The sequence below is a fragment of the Opisthorchis viverrini genome, assembly GCF_000715545.1.
Source record: "Opisthorchis viverrini unplaced genomic scaffold opera_v5_139, whole genome shotgun sequence".
Lineage (NCBI taxonomy): Eukaryota > Metazoa > Platyhelminthes > Trematoda > Opisthorchiida > Opisthorchiidae > Opisthorchis > Opisthorchis viverrini.
Genome location: NW_008751795.1, coordinates 620,453 through 643,293, shown reverse-complemented (window position 1 = coordinate 643,293; position 22,841 = coordinate 620,453). Strand labels below are relative to the sequence as shown.

Genomic DNA, 22,841 nt, shown 5'->3' with positions numbered 1-22,841 from the left:
CCTATTCTAGAGACGGTTCTTGACCAAATTGATCGTTGGACACTGGTGATAAAAACTGTCCCATCTTATAAAGACGCTCACTCTCGCGACTTCTGTCTACGCGGACAAAGCCGTTCACTTTTGCCTTTCCAAACGACCTCGTTAACGAAGTGCAAACTGAACCTTCCTTGTTACATCTTCTAAGGAAAAGAAACTTCTCCAGGTCCTTTGTTCACGTATATTGAATCTGTTGACAAGACTGGTCTCCTTATATCGGACCATTCAGTAGCGCAAAGAATTTGGAACAAGTTGAATCATTCCACTGCACAGTTCGATATGCGTCTCATGCCTGCACAGCGTCAATGCAAGAGTGAATGGAGTCATATATACTTTCAGATGAAACCATCAGTGTGGTAGGCAGACTGACTTATCCAAACAGCTGTGTAAATCCGGCCAAAAGGCAAAGTCATCCCTCAGAGAAGCGTTCACTAACCTCCGACATCCGTGGCACTGGCATATCGCCTCGGCTGCCAAGGGTAGAGCGTACTCTATTGCGGTGCACTCTATCCTACTCTAAGGAACCCAGCTGCTGCGTTCAACCAGCAGTGCCTCCAGAGTCTCGCATGGTTGTAGCAGGAATATCGCGCTAGTAATGTTGAGGCAGGGAAACATCGCGATAGAGCGGATGGTTATGCTCGATAAGTTGCGCTAGACAGATCATACAAATCGCATAATAGAGGACCGTTTACCCTGTAGTACGGGGTGAAGACAGTAATGCTCAGTCCATGACTCGGTAACGAAGCATAAGAGCTCTTACTAGTGAAACCGGCCACGTCGGCAACTGTCACCTGCCCGAATAGAGATCCAGGGAGAGTACACACTAGAGGTTGATGAATCTGACGGACAAGGCCAAACCAAACAGCACATGACAGTCTCACATCAACGCTACCGCTTTAAATGCGCAGGCCTACCACTCCGGCACAATCAGGCAAACGGGGCAACTTAAGGTCATTGAACCGATCAGGTCATTGCCTCCTCATTTCCCCCATCCTCGGAGGGCGAAAACTGTAGAAGCTGGGACTAACTGGTCTTCCTATACTGTTTGTTGACGCCAGATAGTGTAATAATCACTTCGAAAAGTGAACTCCACCTGGGCCAGAAAAAATCACTTCTTTTAGGACGTTCTCTCTATAGATGCATTCAAATAGTGTCTTTCCATGCATCGGCATCTTTTTCTGTCTGGCGTCTCCTGCATTGCGTGCGGTAATGCCCAGCGACAGTAATGACTGATGAACCAATTAAGTTCACCACAAAATACTACTAATTCTTCGAACGAAAACAACGATGCCGTCAGAATAGCGACCACTGTTTGTGGTCGAAGAAGATTGACTAAACAGCGTCCAGTGAGTATACTCCTCAAATAGTTGGAGTTAATCGGACCTGCCTTATCACTATCGATCTCCACCACTCGACTTTCTGTCTAGGCTGGGCAACCTCCTCAAATAGTTGGAGTTAATCGGACCTGCCTTATCACTATCGATCTCCACCACTCGACTTTCTGTCTAGGCTTGGGCAACCTGGCAGTATCCCAACCTTCGTACTTCCATTAGCTGGCTTGGCAGCTAGACACTGAAAGGGTCTTACAGCTGAACGACTGTTATTATTTCGTTACTTATGTTTAGCAACTCTACAGTCCAGGATTGCCTTCACTCGTCATCTTGCAACGAAGAGACGATATACATTTTGTAAGCGGGAGCTAGCTCAACGTCACTTCTGCCATATCACAAACTACCGTTGACTAGTCTCCACAATGATTTTACTAAAGATTACTCTGGGCAGACAAACTCTGTTTTCAGGCAAACTCAACAATAAACTAGTAGCTACGGAAGCATGGCTGCATATACTAAACGCTCGGTGCTAAATTAGTGTAATTCACAACAGCATACAGCCGATAACTACTTACGGTTTACATTATTGTTGTTTCCTAACCCCACAAGAACAAGCTAACTAAGAACCCTACGTTGATGGGTCAAATCGTACCTGACTAAATGCAGTGGTCATCTGCACAAGTGGAATAATCTCCAAACACCAACAAACCGGCCACGGCGTGCTCCAGGTTCGAACTTTTGAACCCTTAATATTCCGAGTCTCTCTCAATGACCTGCTCGAAAAACCCTTTTCTCCTTGTATTTTCTTCGCTGATGACCTCAGTTTCTGTGGCAAAATGCAAGCAGTCGATGGATAGATTAGCCCCCAAAGGAGTCTACGGATCGCTTACAGCTAGTCTGTGGAAAAGTGCTTAACATTCAGCAGAGAAAAGTGAAATATGTTCCTTCTACCTTGTTCAGATTTTCGGAAATATCCACCAGGCTCCGATAACCCCTGCATCTTCTCAGAGGAGGATTCAAGAATCGTCACCTAACTTGACAACACACATCGTCAGAAAACTGCTAACACCGCTAATAAAGTATTTGGGTTCATCAGACCCCCTACTTGTAGTCCGTAACGGACCCTACTCGAAGGGTGCCGTACAAGATAATTCCTGATTTAAACGCGATGAGACAGTGTACAGGATAGCACAGAAAGGATAAATGAACCAACATGCGGTCCTGTTAACCTACCACATACATAAAAGCCAGCCACACTGAAAATTTGCAGGAGGCTACGGGTTGTCCTATTTGAACACATCAGACCATAGCGGAAGCAAGCCAGTCAGCATCACCAACCTTCGACGTTACCCCGGAAGCCCGTTCATAAACAAAGTAACCCACCAGACTTTGTCCTGGAAGTGAAGCCAATCTATGCTAAAAAAAACGAGAACTGTACAACTGTTTTATTCCTATAGGAAATCATCAGCAGTGCATACCTCACTAGACTTCATGGGGTCTCAAACCCGTGATCTCCTGCCTAGGAGTCTGAACACCTAGCCGTTCGCGGGATGGCTCAAGTGGTTAGAGTGCAAATTTACTGACCAAACGGTCCGTGGTTCGACCCCGACCCCGGTCTTTCGACCTCCCTTGTCTAAGTTTGGGCAACCTGGCAGTATTCCAGCCCTCGTTCTCCCTATGGGTGGCATGGCAGCTAGGCACCGTAAGGGCGTTACAGCTGAATGATTAGCCACGAATAACTGATTGACAGTGTGACTAGCTCACACTAAAAAAACACTAAAAAAACACTGCCATCGCTATTTTTAATTAGTCCGCATCTATCGAATCCTCACCTCTACGTAATGACATCGATTGCGCACCTCCATAGACGAATTCCAATCTACGGCTGGATCAACACCTCCAGGAAATTCAGTTTATGCCTACATAGTCCAGTGAAATCCAAAACATTGACGGAAGGGGCCTAGATTTAATATTCTCGCTTTCCGTTATCAAATTTAAGGAAGCTAATGAGTTCACTGGTATTTGCATCACTTTAGAAATGGCAGTTGGTGTAGTGCGAGCAAATGCAGCGTTTCGGCCTTCGTTGGAGACAACTAGATTTCGGCAGTTCTCGGAGTTTGACCATTACTGTTCACGCACATAACTCGCACATTTAGATACGGCACTATGTAACACAGAAATGTGATGACGCTCCTTCCAGAGATATTCAACAAGTTAGTTTGGCCAAATCCTTCGAATGTCACTAAACGGCTATCCAGATGTTTTGTTAATTTGTCATTAGGAAAACAGTAGGCAGATGGACACGGAATGAAATTATATTTATAGCGCCCTCAATCAATTCATCCCCCTTTAGAAGACAATTGGGTTGATGAGTAAAACATCAAAGCCGAAAAACCGGGACGTTTTGCCAACTTTGGCCCTGCTGCGTCTTTAACGAGGACAATCACTTTTTCTTAGATAGGGACCTGCAATCACCAACTTGTCCAGTAAAGTATTTCTGTTCAGCTCTGTCAAGCTAGGATGTTTTAACACCATATTTGATTCTATTAGCTACTTCCAGGATCCAAGCGAAGTGGTTCTTATACGGACACTTGGCCAGGAACCATGATCACAAGTGGCAGATGAAACCTACCGGGTTACGGCGGTTGAGTCATGCACCAAACGCGCCCAACCATTGTCTACCATGGGCGCTTGAGAAACGTCAGAGAAAAGTCCATGACATGGCCTCGCGGCTACAACCGAGCTGGGTGCTGTGGGTTCTTCGCGCCTTCTTGGTCGAAGTTCATCTGATTATCTTTGCATGTGATTATGAATGGATAAGGAACAAAACCGGTGCCAGTGGCTAGCATACTGGCACTTCGTAGTCGGACTACCTAGACAAGGCCCTTCTGTCGCAGTTTCTGAGATCACGTTAAGTGCGGTTCGCCATGGACGCTGGGTCCATCCTACCGGCAGCGTCTCACTCCGATATGAGGCTCGAAAGCGCTTATCTTGTCGACATCGGTTTTCTAGTTCAGTCCAGCCAGTTCAGTTATTTGCAGCTCAAAAATCCTGCACCCGAGTGTGGTGGTTTCAGCTGTTAGAACTTCGTTCAGTGAAATGACAGCCACGCGTTGGAAGCGATGGCCCAATAATTTAATCGAAGTCCGGTATGGTAGGGGGTGAAAGAGCTTAGCAGTGGCAATAACTCTGATGCAAGAGCGCCACTGGCTGCCTGATGGACCCATATCTATCAGGAGCACTAAAAACTGGTTTGTCTCGTCCCACAGTCCACATCCTGAGAGACGTCAGTTGTCAGGCCTCGTTGACAAGTAATGGACTTGCCGCTCATATGTAGTCCTTGTCCCACAACAGGGCTAAATGGAGAGGGTTGTGGGAGGCACACGGTCTCCTGGCATACGAAGTGAATGGCCTAACCAGTGTAAGCTGTGGATTGTGTTCACTCACCCTCTCACCCCATAGGAGAACGAGCTTTCTTAAAAACCGTCAGGAGTACCTCAGCATTACAGCGCTGATACTCGCATCACATGAAAGTAGCACTTTGATCAGTCTTCGTAGATACTTCACACGCAGCGGTCACGTCTCTGACCCATAAAGTAGGACAGATTGGGTCCCGGCATTGTACACCCTAACCTTCACAGTCAGGCTAATTTCACATAGGCGCTACAAATGTCGGGAGTTAGCGACCGCTGCCCTAGGTTACCCATTCAAGAAGTGAGTTTGTCTTTCGCTAACCCACCGGGACTCATGCAGCTATCCAGGTGAACGAAATAATCTACTACAACGATCAATTCGGTTTGGATGCCACTCAATCTCGCAGCAACACTGTCCGGGTGCGAAGCGAATGCCATCACGAAGACACCGGAGCTTACCGCGGTGTGACGGTTCGTGCACCTCCATAACCCACTGAGTTATACTGGAGTATGTGTGGTACTTACAGAGCCTCCCATACCAGGTCAATGAGCAGAGGTCTGAATAACACGGTCTCATGGTCTTCTAGGTTGGGAGTCGGAGGATGTGCCGACTTGCTCCCTAAAAATGTTGACTGTTCTAACGGTCTTGCGTCAACCATTGCTGACTTTCGGTTGGGTATTCGAGCCAAACGCTTTCACTGAGGACCTTAATCGTATTCCCGGTGGTATCCCAGCCCATGTAAAGTCATCGATTGCACACATGGTGAATGGTTGTAAGCTAGTGAAACACCAACGTTCTCATCTGGTGGGGCTATCAGTGGCGATGATGATACATACTGAATTGTTCAACATAATTATCTAGATTATTTAAAATGGTCTGCACTTCTGAAGCGTCTGACTCACGATCAACATCGTCGGCGCACTCAATGTCCCCAGGCGAACGCTCCGAAGATACGTCGATCACCGAAGTATTGGAGACAGGTAAGGAAGACTAGGGTGGTATATTCATTAAAGGGGTAGGGCGACAGAGAACATCCTTGCCTGACACCAGTGGGGCGATGAACTCAGGAGAGAATTTGTCACAAACACATGTGTAAACGGGGAGAGGTATATAGAGCAAATTAGGCGTTGCTGGTGCATTTCAGTTTCCAGGATGGGGCGGAAGTGGCGACTGATCGATGTCAGCGGCGTTCACGCTGTAAGTCTCTTTCAAGGTTATCTGATTGAGCAGTTGGAGGTGTGGGCACCTCAGAAGGATTGCGATAGGTCACAACCAGGTCTCCCCTCTCACTCACTTTTTTCTCTTTTCAGTATGATTGGATGAACCTTGCTGTTGTACGGCAGTGAAGCATCAGTGCCAACACTGAAGTCGCCGCTCTGATGTTGATGCCTTCGCAAACGAGCCAAACTCCGATACAGATTGCGATATTCGCCATTGGTTAGAAGTGGCGCAAGTTAATTACTGAAAATTGCCCGTTCTGGAACACATATATGAGATCGTATCACGCGTCTGCCCGCTGCTGCTTCTTGTCACGCTTTTGACAGGCGCGTACACCTCATTTGGCCGCTGGGGAGCTCTCGAACCCTGATACGGAAGGAGACTACAAGAACCACCTAGTGAAGTCCGTTTATGACAAGACGTCTTTTGATGTTGACTCTTACGATAAGGTACTTTCCAAAACCCTGCAAGACGCTGGACGCTGGATGGTCTAACCAACTGAACCTGAGTATTGGATATCGAACAACATTATAAAATCGCTCGAAGTTCGTACACGTATTCCTCCTGGTCGAGAGTGCATCAATAGCCGATGAACTGTCAAACTTCAGAGTAAAAAGAACATCTGAGCCTATCCAGAAGGCTGAAGAGGAGGCGATAAACTCTGGGAATATGCGTAAATTGTAGCAACTGGTGGGCGCAACAGGCTTAAAGAGGCTTGCGCGAAACCTCCACAGATGACAAAGTTTCACCTATTTCCAAAAAGACCACCTGAATCGCTGGATTATCAAAACCAATTAAACTGGTCACCTGCAGTTGCTCAGTCGTATTCTCGACTTTAAAAAAGCCCTGGACAGTGAATTCAGAGCCCCGATAGCTTCGAAAATAAGATAATGCCTTTTGATCCCCAACCGGTTAGCAGCCGAGCTCAGCTCAATCAGGCACAATACCACTTAACATAGGAACCGGCGCCCGTTCACAGTAACGGCCCATGTTCAAACGAACAGTATTCCTGGCGCTGCGGACACGTCTATGAAGATTTACCGAAATAATTTATCTGGCAAGAAGCATTATCATGATAAACATTGCTGGAGGAAGCAAGAAGGCTGAGATATTCGCAGACTGCCCAATCCTAGACCGAAGCACTCGAGATTCCAAGGTTGCATTCCAACCGCGGACCTTCGGTGAGTTCGCGCGGTGAGCTATCTCGAGCTCAACACGTTGGCACTGTTACATCAGTATAATCGAAAACAGCAACATCAGCGTTCATGCTGATACTTCACCATCCTACAACCAAAAGTAGAGCGAGGAAAAATGAAGTCAGAGAAAGAACCCGGTGATACCCTACCGCAAGCATTCTGGGGTGCTTGCGTATCCAAACGTTCGAATAATCAGGCGACCTAGAAATAACCCGACACCATGAGTGTCACTAACATCAATTAACCAACATTTCTTGACATCCTCTGCCAAGCACAGGATGAGTCACGGAAACCCCGTCCTGGATGACAGACCGCATAAAATTCGTCTCATTAGACTATATATCAGCATGCATAGCACATGGCCCAGTTGGTGCAATTGATGACGGATGTCTTTCGCGACTGAAGTAGCTGCTCCATAACCCAATACCCGATTTCCAGTGACCTCCGATACCAACAACACCTCTGAGACACCTGTGGTAAGAAAACAAGGAAACGTCTGAAATAAAATACCCAGAGGTTACGTCTCGGAACAATACAACACAGCCTGTACTGATCCTCGGTACACACATCCTTTGAGGCCAAATGATAACGCGTTTATCACAAACAAAACACGATCGGACCTTCGGGATTCTGATAGTGACTTCAGCAGACTTTCCTCTGAGTTAACGAAACCACTGAGGTATGGACTCCACGAACCGAACTTAAGTGCTTCGAAGATGCACGGAGCATGCTCAAAGGTTGTACATTATGGAGCGCAACGTAGCATTTTGTGGATGGATGCGCATATCGAAGAGCAATATAATGGGGGTTAACTTGCAGAACAGAACTTTTGCTTCAAAGATTAGGACATCTTATGCATGCCAAGGATAACTTTCTTCGCTTGAAAGGTAAATGAGGATAGCTAATGGAACAAGTGGGGTGACAAGGACCCCATTCTGGAAGGCGTACAACCCCAACAACACCCAAACTCCTCGTGATCTCTTTCACGCTCTTCGGCCAAGCCATGCGTTGTCCATCTCGCGGTCTGTGCCATTCAGGAGGCATGCGCAGTACTTGACCGAGCCATCGTAGACAGTGGTGGTGGATAATTTCCCCAATTGGAGTACCTGTCGCACAACCAAATACCCGTTTTCTGATCACCTCGTTACTAACACGCTGAGGCCATCCAAAACCAGCCACGCTTCTGAGGCATTGGTGATAAAAAACCTGAAGACGCATCACATCATCTTTCGGTAGAGGAAATGTCCCGCGCCTATACAGCAACACAGCTCTTACTGTGGCCTGGTACACGCGACGATTGAGACCCAGTGATACGCCTTTTTGACGCCACAGGTGGTGCAAATTAGCAAGCGGAAATCGAACCTTCGAGATTCTTGCAATGACCCCAAAAAACACATTTCCGTCAGAGCTAATACAACTAACGAGGTAAGTAAATTCTTCCACAATCTCCAGTGATTCTCCATGAATTTTGAGGGATAGGTTCGGAGACTGCGCCTTCTGAAGCGCGATTTTGCACTTTGCAGGTGGGATGCACATGCCAAAAGATGGCATGATGGTGGTCAGTTTATTCGGCAGGGCTTGTGCTCCACTTTGGTCCTCAAAGACGAGAGCAATATAATCTGCGTACTCCAGATCAGCAGGGCTCTCATCAGAAACAATTTGAACACCGGGGTTTTGAAGACCTATCGACGTTCACCTTTTTAATTCATCAGTGACGAAGTTGAACAAGAAAGGAATGAGTTGACATCGTTAGCTGACACTAAATTTTATATGGAAGCCTTTGGAGATTTTCCAATACATTCTCACATGCCCGGAAGTATGCGAATATAGGACTTGCATTACATTCTATGACATACTCTGATGAGCAAGTGTAGTTAACAGCGCTAGTCGATCGGTAGAACTGAACGCCTCCTTAAAGTCGAGGAATACCAAGATTGTGAATCGCCTGTACATGATGTCATGCTCCAACAACTGACGCGTGAATGTACGGTCGGCGCAGCTTCTCCCTGGTCGAAATCCCTCTTGATCCTTCCGATTCCAAAAATTCGCCTGCAGCCGTAAGATGACGAAGAATCAGTGACGGCACAAGGCGCGTTACCATAGGAGTCAAAGTAACATCTCTGCGGTTACTAAATTAACTGGGTGCCATTTTCAGGAATGGGCATCATTACCGACTCACCCCAGTTTTCTGGAACAATCTCCTTCCTTCAGATTGACCCAGACAGGTTAGACGTGCACTGATTGAGTAATTCGCTGCCGTCCTTGAAAAAAGCAGGTGGAAGGCCGTCAAAGCCAGGAGCATGATGACGCTTGAGTATACATACACATCAGGACATTTCTGAGGTTGATGGGGATTTCATGTTCACCTTTCTGTTGAAGGCCTGCAGTCCGGATTGGGCATAGCAGGTGGCCAATTGAATTTTTGTTCGAAGTATTATGCCCAGCGGTCCAAACGCTTTTTTTGGAAGAGATCAGGGAACCATTCTGACACCTGATAGCTTTGTTGACAAGAGACTTTCGGGGACCAGTCGAAGAATCAAGTGGAACGACCTGAATACGTTGCCAGCATTTTTGCCCTTTCCATTTCCTCGGCCTTTCAGGCCAATGAAATCTCTCGGTCTGCATGGACACCCAGTTTTACCTGGCGTCAGATGATAAGTCTGGTTGAGTTGTAGCTGTTGTCAAGATGAATCTGTCGCCGTGTCCCCGGCAAAGCCAAGGTCTTATTAGAGATTCAATGTTTGGGTGAGGTTGCTGGGATGTACCTCAAATGGAAGCTCCGGCTCTGAGTAGCACTGTGGATATCCGTACCCACTGACCATCGATATTATACATATTGGTTGTTGGTGATTGGCCTGCAAACATATTACCAGGGGCGAGATGGCCCTAGTGGTTAGAGCGCGAATTTACTGACCGCAGGGTTCGTGGTTCGAACCCGACCACTACCTCTCGACTTCCCCTGTCTAGGATTGGGCAATCCCAGCCGTCGTGCTTCCTTCTGGTGGCATGGCAGCTAGGCACCGAAAAGGTGTTACAGCTGAACGATTTATTTATTTATTTTTAAACATATTACCAAGCTCAGCGGACAGGTCAACATCCACCTGATCAACAACCAATAAACTCACCCGAGCTACCATATTTCAATACATTACCAAAATTCGACATATGACGGTCCGGACGGTCCTGAAAGCTTCGTTTGATTTTTGGATCCACTGGCTTATCAGTGGCTATGCAATGTGTGCTCGTTTTACGTAGACCTGAAAAGCATACTTAAAAGTAGCAGCGTACAAGTGTACGGTCGGCGTCCACGCCAGTGTTCCAGAAGAAGAGGCAGGCGGTGATTGTCACCGATAACTGACTGATGTGGTTTGTTTGGATTCGGGGCCGGTCTGTTGGTGGGCACCACGTTGTCAAGCGATTTCCGCTGTTCTGGAAGTTCGTACTGCAAGGGAACAGTCTATTATCGGCACATCTGAATTAAGCGATCCGCGTTGTCCGTGCGTCTCGTGTCCAGTCAGCTGGGGCGTAAACAGACACAATAAACGAGGTGCGACGGACCTACTTCCTCTAGATTCTCTCACCGATGCCGCCACACGAACCACACAAAAGCGAGCAGAGACGCTTCCGCTCGGTCGCTCAATACGATACCCACCCCAGCATACCCAGCTGCAGTGACCTCTGCATCACAGAGGAGCGCAGCGGGATCTGGAAGAGACCGAGAGAGTAGTCATTTCAGTTACAGTACTTGCATCCTGCGTCCTTGTTTCTGACAGGTAACATATATCAATGCAGAGGGAATGCAGTGCACAAGCAAGAGCCACCTGCTGACCGGATTGCTCCAGTGGGTGAACATTAGAGGCAGCTAAGTAGACAGGCTTTCGGGGTTTGGAAACAGACCTCGAAGTGTTTTGGGTTGTCACTGAACTCGGACGTACAGAACGTGCAGCCAAGTGTGCTGCAATTGTGAGCAAAACGGTCAGTCCTAGTAGTGGGACATTCGGAGAAAGTATTCAAATTTGGGTGGGGGAGAGTGGAAGACGGAAAACGTGAAAGTGTAAGAAGGGAGGCGTCAGCAGTAGCATGTTTTCGCTTGCCCGCCCTGCCGTAGCAAGCAAGTAAGGCGATCCGGCTGATAGCACCACGACGGTCGATGTTGCATGAGTGTCGCTAGCTGTTGTACAAGGGCTGGAATACCTCCAGGGCGCCCACACCTAGAAAAGACGATTAGGGTCCCCAACCAAAGGCTTTGGCTCAAAAGCATAACCGCAAGGCAGTGGTGTTGGGCTGGAAATACAAGTTCATTACCACCTTTACGGAACACGTTGCTGCACATGTTCCAACCCCCAACCTGGAGGGCCAGGAGATTGTGTTCGACAGATTTCTACCAATTGACCAACCTGGTATGAGATTCTAAATGTCGCGCGGACAACCTCCCACCCCCCAGCATAGCTCAATGGATCGCCGAGGCACACAAACCGCCACACCACGACAAGGTCTAGTCGCTTCGCGCTCTGACCACTGGTTCATCTCGCCTTGACGATCCTTAATAAGTTTTCAGAAGCCTCTTGAAGACCCCCAATAAACTCGGTGCATACAGCGACAAATAAGGCTCGAAAAGACACAATACTCTGCCAATTTAACAGCAAACAAAGAAGCCACCCACAGCGCGAGTTCGAAGTTCAACCCTGGGGTACAGTTAAACAATGAGACCGCCTGCGGCAGCCTGACAGTCACTACCATCATATCTTCGCTCTCTTCTGGTGGCGTGGCAGCCACACACCAAAGGGTGTTGCAGCTGAACCATTATTTTATTATCTCCGCTTTCAAAGTTTTGAGTAAATAAGCTGTACAATTTACCTCTGTTCTGGAAGCTACCAATTCATTATATTCTAGGAGACTAGCCGGTGGGCCGGCAATTTCCTTCTTGCTTAAGCCCTTCGGGTGAATGCTGGTGTCTATCTCTCCTCTTAGGCAGACGAACAATGTGGAATCCCCAATGGGCCTTCCTATGGCCTACATTTTCTGTTGTCTATACAAATAACAGCCGCGACACTAACTTCGAATGCTCTTCTGCATGCGAATAACCTCCAAACCCGATCCCCCGATCAAGCATCAGTACAAGGCACGGACAATATGGAGGACCGGTCAGTTAACTAGAACCTTTCACTGAATCGTAATGTGGTCGAAAACGCTGGCATAGCAAACCGGCTGGGATTAAGGGGTCTCTCATGAAAACCAAATTAGCGTGCATGAGGTTTTTGTTGAGGCTTGTGTGATTCGGATTCAAGCAAAACATAGGGCTGGCGGAAACTAATTAGCCCCAAGACGGGCGAAACCGGTCGTGGGCTGCTGAAGGGTTTTTAAAAACCTTGAGTAGTTTCCTCAAAAAATGCATAATTCTTAAAAACCTATTCTCCATAGGTACCAACCCCCATCTCTTCTCTTCATGTACGTCACATTGATCAACAAGGGCGCAGAAAAAACGCCCAAAAAATATTTGCGCGGCAGCAGTTGTCAGGAGCCACCAGTCGGTTTTCATAGCAGTTCTGTAACCAATGTGATCGTACTAGTCTTTTAGAAAGGTTGCTCGTGACAACCCAAAGCCCGGATTATTGCGCCTTATTCCGAACACCGACGTACTGACCGGGACATTTTCGTGGAATTCATGTGGTGCCCAAGGGATATGACACCATCAGGTCATTCTTCGTTCTGGTGTGCTAAAAAGAATAATTTACTCCTCGTTAGGTTCATGAATACTCCCCCGTTGTACTCTTGGCGTACCCAAATGTCCTCTCGACCAACAACTGAGGTCAGCTGCATTGGCTCAGTCTTCAGCTAAATTTGAGATAGACCTGTGGTTAAGGTGCGAAGCTGTCTACCAGGAAGGTCAAGCGTAACCCTGGCCACTCTATCGCTCCTGTGCGAACTTTGGCGACCTGACAGTGTCTCAGCTCCAATGAGCCCCACAGTCTAAATGGCGACTGTACGTCTGAGGCTGGCACATCCGAAAGTTGGTTGTCGTTTGCTATTCTCCGCGGGACCCGATTTAACATTTTTCGCATGGATCCGCCCAGCTACAAAGACCTATGGATGAAATTCTCTCTTAGGGCCTAAACCCTAGTTATAACAAAGGAAGTGTGTTTCCCAGCAGAGGATGGATCGATACAGCCCTGATACATGGAGCCATCCTACGAACGCGAAATTCCTAGGTTCTCTGTCCTCATACTAATGCGGTCATAGTAGTTTTGCTGCAAACGCGCATGCTCCGCCCCTCCCGTCCCACCACTGGAGGATCTTGTAAAGCTCAAAATTTCTTCAAAAGGCTATAGTTGGCAATGAGCAGCATAGGGAACTTAATGACCATGTGAACTGTCAACAATTTAGCAAAGGACGGTACTACGTAAAACGGCTGGAAGGGCGGGTTCGACGGGTCCATCACAAGAAAAGGGGGGAAATGGAGACTGAAGCCATTTGAAATTCACCACTCAAAAATACTCACATACATTGTAGAAGTTTAACAGTGTTTTCTATTAACTAGCTAAAGAAGATAATGCTGCTAGTCGGTCGATCAGTGGTATTTCGAGTGCTTCTCGTTTTGATGCTCGCCGTAATCCTGGAAATAACGGACCGCACCCAACACGACTGCAAACTGAAAAACAGGAGCAAACGTTAGTTGTTTGCAGGCTATCCATTTGAAAGTGTACCGCCAACCAAAGCGGGCTATTGCGCGCGCCCAATCCGCAGGATTACGACTTCGTCGTGATAACCATGCCGGGAGTTCCCCAATTTTGACATCCATTATAGGTGTGTCCGGTTTGCCATAAAAATATCCAGGAAAATAAGCCCCATGGATCCGCACGTTGTATTCCTTCGGCAAGAGACCGAATCCTGGCATGCTCCACTCGTAAACGAGAAGCGGCGTCTGGACTGTGTCAAGGTCACTCCACGCACGACTCGAGCCTTCAGGTTGAGTTGTGATTCACGGATTGATACACAGGATCGAGGCTTTTGCCCAAGTTTCCCGGGTCGGTTTTGTTCTTGTCGGTCAGTGGCTGTCGTTCACCTGAAAGGCACAAGTGAAAAAAGGGTGTAGCACTGCTCAGTCGAGAGGTTATAGGAAGCACTTCACGGATTCACGGATTCACGGATTCACGGATTCACGGATTCACGGATTCACGGATTCACGGATTCACGGATTCACGGATTCACGGATTCACGGATTCACGGATTCACGGATTCACGGATTCACGGATTCACGGATTCACGGATTCACGGATTCACGGATTCACGGATTCACGGATTGATACACAGGATCGAGGCTTTTGCCAAAGTTTCCCGGGTCGGTTTTGTTCTTGTCGGTCAGTGGCTGTCGTTCACCTGAAAGGCACAAGCGAAAAAAGGGTGTAGCACTGCTCTTTATGTTCTCAGCGCGGGGCAGTATGCACGCCAGCGCGAGGATTCGCATAAATAAATGTCTAATAGTGCTTTAAATTGGGTTCGAGAAGGAGCATGTACAACCGTCGGAGGAAGGTCATTCCACGCAGCTACTACCCGAAATGAAAAAAAGTTTTGTCTAACGGATGTGTGTGCCCTGAGCTTGAAGATTTTCTTACTATGTCCCCGCCGGGTGTTTGCTGGGTCAACGGTAAAAAACCTGTTTGCCAAGCTTTGTTCAAACAGGGCGTAGGTAAGAATTAGGTCCCCTCGGAGGCGACGGTACTCCAGGGGAAAGAGATCAAGCGTCGCGAGACGCGTTTCGTAGTCCACGGACTTGAGGCCGGCAACCATTCTCGTGGCGGCCCGCTGGACACGCTCAATGAGGGTAACGTCTTTCGTACGTCCTGAGTAGACAACTTGGTTGGCGTACTCCAGGAGCGGTCTGACGTAGGCCCCATAGAGTATTTGGAAGTCCATGCGAGTAATACGGGAGAAGGTACGTCGGATCATCCGTAAAACGGCGAATGCCTTTTGGGCCGATTTCTCATGGTGTAGTGCGAAGGACAAGTTTGAGGAGACCCAGATGCCTAAATCTTTTTTGGCATCTATCCTCATGATGTTTTCTGGTCCCTTTTCACCATGCATAACAAAGGCATTCGCTGAATCCCCTCCAAACGACACATGGACGCACTTTTCATCATTCAGAGGAAGGTGCCAGTCCAACGACCACTGCTTGGCAGCGTCTACATCCATTTGGAGGGCGCTGGCATTGGAACTCCAGGATTTCAAGTCGTCCGCAAAAAGTAAACATGGACTCGCAAGAACGTCTGGGAGGTCGTTGACGTAGATCAGAAACAGGAGTGGTCCCAAGACGGAGCCTTGAGGAACTCCAATGGAGACCGGCGCCGGTGAGGAGAAGGTAGAGCCTATTCTCACTCGGTATGATCTGTCTGATAGGAACGCCTTGATCCAGCGACGGATTTTCCCTTGAATCCCGTAAGACTCGTGTTTGTGGAGCAGCGGGACGTGTGGGACCCTATCGAATGCTTTTGAGAAGTCGAAAAATATGGCATCCGATATGAGTCCTTCGTCCTTGGCTTGGGTTAAGCTGTCCATAAACACGAGCATGTTTGTCACGCAGGAACGGTTTGGGAGAAATCCGTGTTGAGCTGGAGATATCAGATTGCTGGAAGTAAGGTGATCTAGGATGGCTCGCTTCAGAATGCGTTCCATCACCTTGCACGGCACGGTCTTTTGTTTGAAGACCTCGAAAACGTCTTCGGTCAGCGGTTTTCCGAAACCGTTTGCCCATAGCAAGTTGTGTGAAATAAATGGAACTGTAAATGACCACGGAAATTCATATTCTTTCTGGCGACCACGACAATGTTCTCACGCTACAGTTACATGGTGACCTACCAATAGACAGACAGGTTCTGGTATTTCGTAGACGCCGATTTCCACAATCATTCGCCGAAGACCCTATAGCCTTACAGTGAAACCACTAAGCGCCCCATCCTCTCATGTAATTTGCAGAATCCCGAGCACTCAGCTGATGTCTCCGAGGTGACGCGTGACGAAAATTCTGAAGCGGCCGGTTACGTTTTTTAAATTCCACCAGGGTTTTACTCAACCCCAATCGCTCTGGCGCTCCTAAATGCGATCCGATCTTGAAAATATCCGCGTGGACGGAATTATTCTGGCAGCCTCATTGAAATTATCTCTTAACCCCAGATAACTGGTAATGTGTTGAACTATTGGTAGCTCGGGTGAGTTTATTGGTTGTTGATCAGCTGACTGCTGATCTGTTCGCCGAGCTTGGCGATTGGCTTGCAAACGTTTCGTCACCATACGAGGAGGCATCATCAGTGCGCAGTTGGGTGGGCGCGCCGATCAACAACCAGACCCCGATAATGTTTTAGCATTTGATGGTGATTATTTGGGCCCTTGAAATCGCCCCACGCGGTCGAGGGTTTATCTGAAGTTATTTAAATGAACTCGGAGGCCACTATGGGCGCCGGTGGCTTGGAGCATTGTCTCTATGAGAACGGTGTGAAATTTTATAGAAAAAGCTAGTTTTTCCGCGTGTTTTCCTACGTATTGGATTTAAAAATAATCCAAAAACGATGTAGACAATAATCACGCCCACAAAGTCGGCACAAACTCAAATTGGAGAGGTCATTTGCGACTTGGATATGAACAATTCTTCTATGGTTGCGGCAAGCGTCCCGCCAAAGCCAAGGAATTGCTCACAGCTACCAAGTTTTTTGTTAATTATAATGGTCGGCATACGTTAGGTCTGGCTTATGGCAAGGTTTGACTTCCCGATATACCGAGCCACCAGTATTGCCGTTAGATGAACTATTGGGTCTGTGGGCAGAATAAGCAGACGGCACAATAAGCCTGCCACTGATTTTAAGTCCTTGTACACATTAAACTGACTGAAACGGTTTTGTAGGTAGCGCACTTGTCTGAGAAATATGGGGGTGTAGTGAACTATGGGAAAGCCATCAGACTGGTTATGGTAGTCGCGGTACCGTCACCACGATGCCGTACTTCGGTCCGTGGACAGCCCCGTACATGAACACCCTAGATGAGCCATTTATGGTTGTCCTTGTAGTTAGGATATTCTTGGGTCTGGTGAAGATTCGTGATGGTTCATTTCCTCCATTCAAGCGAGGTAATTAAACAGCCGTGTCTATATTTAGGACTCAAAACAGGATAAATGTCCGAAAGGTTTGCTAGAAAGCCTCCCGAAATAATAGACGGTCAAGGGTTATCATAATTCCGAACCGTTTCAATGGTACGACACTGCCCGGTTCAAAAGCGATAATCGATATTCAGGCACACGATCCATGTGAACTGGAGCTGGCATATGTGATTATGAGGGACTTGCATAGACTAGACTGGGCGCAACTAGCTCAGAGCTTGCTGAGTCATGAGTTCAGAGATATCTGGTGTTGCTGCGTGTTTATACAGTGAGTCTACTTCAGAATGGAACTGTTACAGTCTTGAAAAAGAGTGGAGCCTTGCAAAACCAGTTGCGCCTGTGGCGTCATATCATGTGTATTTGGTGAGTCTGTTAGCATCTCTTGCTCTTCAATCACTGATGATAATTATTTTGTCATTTGGTGTGTACTTTGTACCCATAGTGTCACATTTATTCCAAAGTCAGGCATGATCGAAAGATTACAGTAGGGACAAAACGTGTGTTTGTTCGTAGTCGCATGTGATGGAACAAATAGGAGATAGGTTGAAGTCAAGAAATGGAAGTGTGCAGTTGCGGGTGTGTTATCAAGCCGGGTATAGCAGTGTCATTCCATCATTGCGCTGAAGTACTTCGGTTTCTGGACAGCATCGTGACGGACATCATTTTTGAGGTGATTTGGCTTGGATGTGCAATTCTGTGAGAAGAATGATATTTTGGTTGGCCGTGGAAATTCTCAGAGGTAGAACAAATTTATATAAGATATTTTTCTGATCCAGTTGGATGGTTAGTGTGGTGCAGCATTCGAAATTGTACTGGTTTTGATTGTAGAGGCCAATGCACGAACCTGCATTGATCGAGTCGCGCTTGCTAATTTGGAACACCCAAGGTGTCAAGGCGGAATATGCGTGAATATCAAGTAACGTGTATATCAGGCTGCAGTACGGGTTGTTCTGTTGTTTGGCTGAGACCTGGCCTGTTTAAGAAGCAGAATCAGGGCGTTTTCAGGAGTTTGATAACGGTCATCTCGTGCGGGTCGGTATCGGCAAATCCGCATGCCGACATTTGACAGCGATATTCTGGTTGTGAACCAGAGGTTTTCACTAGAGAATGCGTCTCTACAGCCTCCAGCGAAATCATCAACCTTACCTGAGATAGTTGGATCACATCAGTTTTGGCTATCTTCCTAGCTCATTTATTTGACATAATTTCAGAAGTGGAGGTTGGTTCCAATACTTCGACGAACGACGAGGTAAACGAAGCCCAGAAGGGTGCTTCTAGTTGGTCATCTATGTGCTCAAGGCTCCCTCGTTATCGCTAATTAGACTGATTGAGCAAGTAGTGAGTTTACCTTTATAAAAACGAGTCTCCAGGTTCAGTGTGGACACCGGACTACGGGATTTGTTAAGCACTTTGTGGTGTGGCCACTATAAATTTGTTTAATTTTGTTTTAAATGAATTCGCGGAAGATGATTTTTTCAGAAACCCTCTCGAGTGAAGAACTGAGAAGTGGATCGACCACTCATTATTTTTGCACCGATGAAAACAATATAGAGAAACATGATTTGTTAAAGGCGGTCGTGTATTTTCAGACATGGGGTGTTGGCATTTGGACGCCGTATGGACATGAAGGATTGCCGTTTGTCGTTGAATAAGTCCATTATGTATAGTTGGGAATATGTATAGCTGAGCATATGCATGAGCCTGGCACTTACTAGAAGTGGCCTCGGTATGTGACATCGAGTATAGTTATGAGTATGAGGGCTGTCGTTGACCGTTGGATTAAGATGTCACGCATAGTTGGAGCCTGGTTTCTACTAGCCTGCATAGATGCTGGCCTGGTGTTTACTATAGACAGCGGGTACGGCAGTGAAGATCGGTGTTGTGCACTGATGTCATGCTGTCGATGATGATGATGATGATGATGATGATGATGATGATGATGATGATGATGATATAGGTAGCAGACATAAGCGAGAGCGCGCACAGTGTTGGGTATGATGTGCCATCGTTGGCAGTTAAATTATGGCAGTGCGCATAGTTGAGGCCTATGAGGCGTCGCATATAGGACTGGCTTAGCAGTTGCAAAAAGTAGTCAAGGTTGACGATATCGCGTACAGTTGTGTGGATGAGGTCCGTCGTTCACCATCAGATTAGGTTTGTGTGCATAGTTTAGTCCTGGTATTATTCGGTTCGCATAAACGCTGGTCCATTGCTTACCACGAGTAGCATAGATGAGCGACAACGCGTGGAGTCACGAGTACGATAGACTAGTGTGGACTGGGCCACCAGTTAATCTACTCCTCAGATGGACACGGAATTAACAGGTTCGATAATTGGCCAGGTTAGGCGACATCGAGCACAGCAATAAGAATGAAAGGCCATAAGATTAGACTATCACGTATAGTTGAGGCCTCATTTTTACCCGCCCGAATGGGTATTGGCCCGGTGTTTACTGTAGGTAGCAAAGATAAGCGGTATCGCGTACGGCTATGGGTATGAAAGACCGTCACTGGTCATTGGATTATGTTGCTTTGCATAGATGAGGTCTCATAATCAGCGTCGCACATAGACGCGGGCCTAGCACTTACAATAATTATTCGAGATGAGTGACAATGCGTAGGGTCGTGAGTACAAAACGCCGTCGCTGGCCATAGTATTAGGCTGCCGTTCATAGGTCCATAATCAGCCTCGCACATAGATACTGACTCAGCAGTGTGGCGTTTTGTACCTTTATTGTGCTTCCATTATAACATTACGTATTGCAGCAATTGCAAAATCGTTTTTTGTTTGAATACGAAAAACTACAAAAGCCCGCTTTTGTATGATTTCACAGAGTACATGCGTGGTCACGTGCTTCGCCTCTCTCCTGATTTCGTGGTGCTTGAAGCGGTCATACGCGAGTCTCATATGCTAACTCTAATATCAAAACATTTCGGACCATCTTCGGAATCTATTACATGTGGGAACCGTTGATATTTGGACCACCATAATTGGATTATTGTTTAGTCGCTGACCTGGGCCAACGACCAGCTGTTTTAAAGAGAACAATTGTTAGTGAATCTGTTCCATCTCGTGGCGCCGTCTTATCTAAAGGATTGTTATGCATATCTGGGAAACGGGATCATCAACAGAGGTGGCCCTCGCGTCACAACTGCACAGTTCGTGCCGCTGTCTGAAAACGTTGTACTTAGTGGAAGTTGAAATCCGCGGAAAAGGTATTGTGATCAGGTTTGCCGAACAAAATATATATTGCGATTATAATCGCGATCTGAGGAGTGTAAAGCAGACAAACGTCAACAATCGGTCATCTGGGGTGAAATTTGCATTAAATATTTTACAGACGTTTTTTATTCCTAAAGAACACCGAAATATGCTTAAGTGCGATTTCGTGTTTTATGTCGCATGAACCGGTAAGAAAGAGCGAATCAATGAATGTCCGTGACCTTGAACTCTCACTCACTTAAACATAAATGCTCCGAGCAACATGTCACCGGAAGGCGCAAATGGATCACCTTAACTCCCTGTTAAAACCAGAACTTCAAAAACCCTATAGTTTCGGCGAAAATATTTTGGGTGTGCAAATAGCCAGCGGCCCAGAACGCAAGAAGGCACCGCACGGCGATGGATTTTGCCCTAGCTGATGCTTTGTTCTGGCTAGGTGCGGCTTCTTCGGTCAAACGGTGTGGGTCTGTTGTGGTCTGTTGTGCGGTGCCAGAGACAAGTGGAGCGGCACACACTTCTTCGAAGATAGTGATTCCGGCCCCAGGATTTGGTAGACAAACGAGCCACCTGGTATCCTGGGCAGGGATATTTACGGTAGTAGCGGCTGGATGAATGACTCAGTACTGCGGATAAATGGGGCCGCTGACTGTAAGCACACCCAAATTGTTTTCGCCAAAACCATAGGGTTTTCGAGATTGTGAGTTTAACGGGGAGTTAGTCTAATCAGTTTACACGCTCCGGTGACAAGTTGCTCGTGCCATTTTGCTTAAGTGAACCAAATTCCAAGGTCACTGACCATCACCGATTTATACTTTTTTACCGGTTTACGTGAGATAAAACACGAAATCGCACTTTAGCATATTTTGGCGTTCTTCCGACTTCTTTGAGAATAAAACCTTCCAAAGAATGTCCAGTGAAAATTTACCCTTGGAAGATCGACTGTTGCCGTTCGTTGGCTTTACACTTCTCAGATTTAACAAATGCCATGATAATCGCAAAATATATTTTGCCCGGCGAACCTGGTTACAACACATTACCCCGTGGATCTCAACTCTGATTGGGTACAACACTGTTAGGCAACACCATGAACTGTGCGGTGGCCACGTGATCCCATTTCCCAGATATGCATAACTAACCTGCAGATAAGACAGCGTCACGAGTTAGCTGCAGGTATCATTCCTATTATGAATATGGCGCTCTATAGGTGGCGATCGCCATAAATGTGTCGCCACGACAATGGTAGTCGTTATCACTCATCTCGACTGCTTATCGCAACTGCTGAGTCGTTATCTATGTGCGACGCTGATCACGGGGCCTCACCTGTGCAAAGTAACAGTCCAATGGCCAGCGACAGTCTTTCATACCCATCACTATACGCGAGGCCGCTTCTTTGCTACCTTTGGTAAACACCAGGCCAGTATCCACGCGGGCCGGTGAAAATGGGGCCTCAACTATACGCGAGAGCCTAATCTGGCGGCCTGTCATACTGAATGCTGTACTCAGTGTCACCTTGCTTGGCTACTTATCCTATCTGCTAGGTTCGAGTCCATGTGCGGCGTTGATTAACCGGTAACTTATTTCAACGTGATCCATCGAACTAGTAACTACGCGCTGTCGCCTATCTTTGCTGCTTACGATACCACCTGGCCAGTATTTATGCGAACCGATTGGTGCAGACCTAAACTATGCACACACCTGATTTTATGGCAAACGAGGGACCATATACTCACGAGTGTACACGATATCGCCTTCCTTGACTACTTTTCGAAACTGCTAAGTGAGTGCCCAGATACGACGCTGATTATTAAGCCCGAACGATGCGCAGTGTCCCGACCTAACTGACACGATGACCCGTCATACCCATAACTGTGCGTGCTCTCACTTACGTATGCTACCTATCGTAAACACCAGGCCATCATCTATGAAGGTCGATAAAAACGGAACTACAACTATGTGTGACATCCTGATCTAACGGCCAAAGACGGCCCGTCATATTCATAACTATACTAGATGCCACCTGCCGAGGATAATCCCAGTAACTACCAGGCCCGCGCACATGCTCACAGGTGACTATAACGTCCCAACTAACATAATAGACCAATCCGACAACAACCGGCGGTCCTTCATATCCACAGGTCGTACACCTGCCAACACCCCATGCCTGAAAAATACACCACTACTTTTAACAAACCGTGTTTCTATTTATTGGTTGCATCGGCATAAACATCCTGTGTGATCAATCCACTTCTCTTTTATTACTCTACATGGTTTCTGAAAAAA

The 22,841-nt window shown here is 47.1% G+C and overlaps 1 protein-coding gene across 1 annotated transcript; it reads right to left on the bottom strand.

The window, feature by feature from the left end:
- Window positions 1-9,921: 9,921 nt before the first annotated feature.
- Window positions 9,922-14,090, bottom strand: T265_06605 (hypothetical protein; the record flags this gene model as incomplete). The annotated part of the gene is given in 9 exon segments (XM_009171909.1): window positions 9,922-10,081; window positions 10,110-10,232; window positions 10,317-10,452; window positions 10,466-10,637; window positions 10,800-10,900; window positions 10,941-11,114; window positions 11,131-11,324; window positions 11,335-11,576; window positions 13,824-14,090. The coding sequence occupies 9 exon segments, from the start codon at window positions 14,088-14,090 to the stop codon at window positions 9,922-9,924; spliced, it is 1,569 nt and encodes a 522-aa protein (XP_009170173.1).
- Window positions 14,091-22,841: the final 8,751 nt, after the last annotated feature.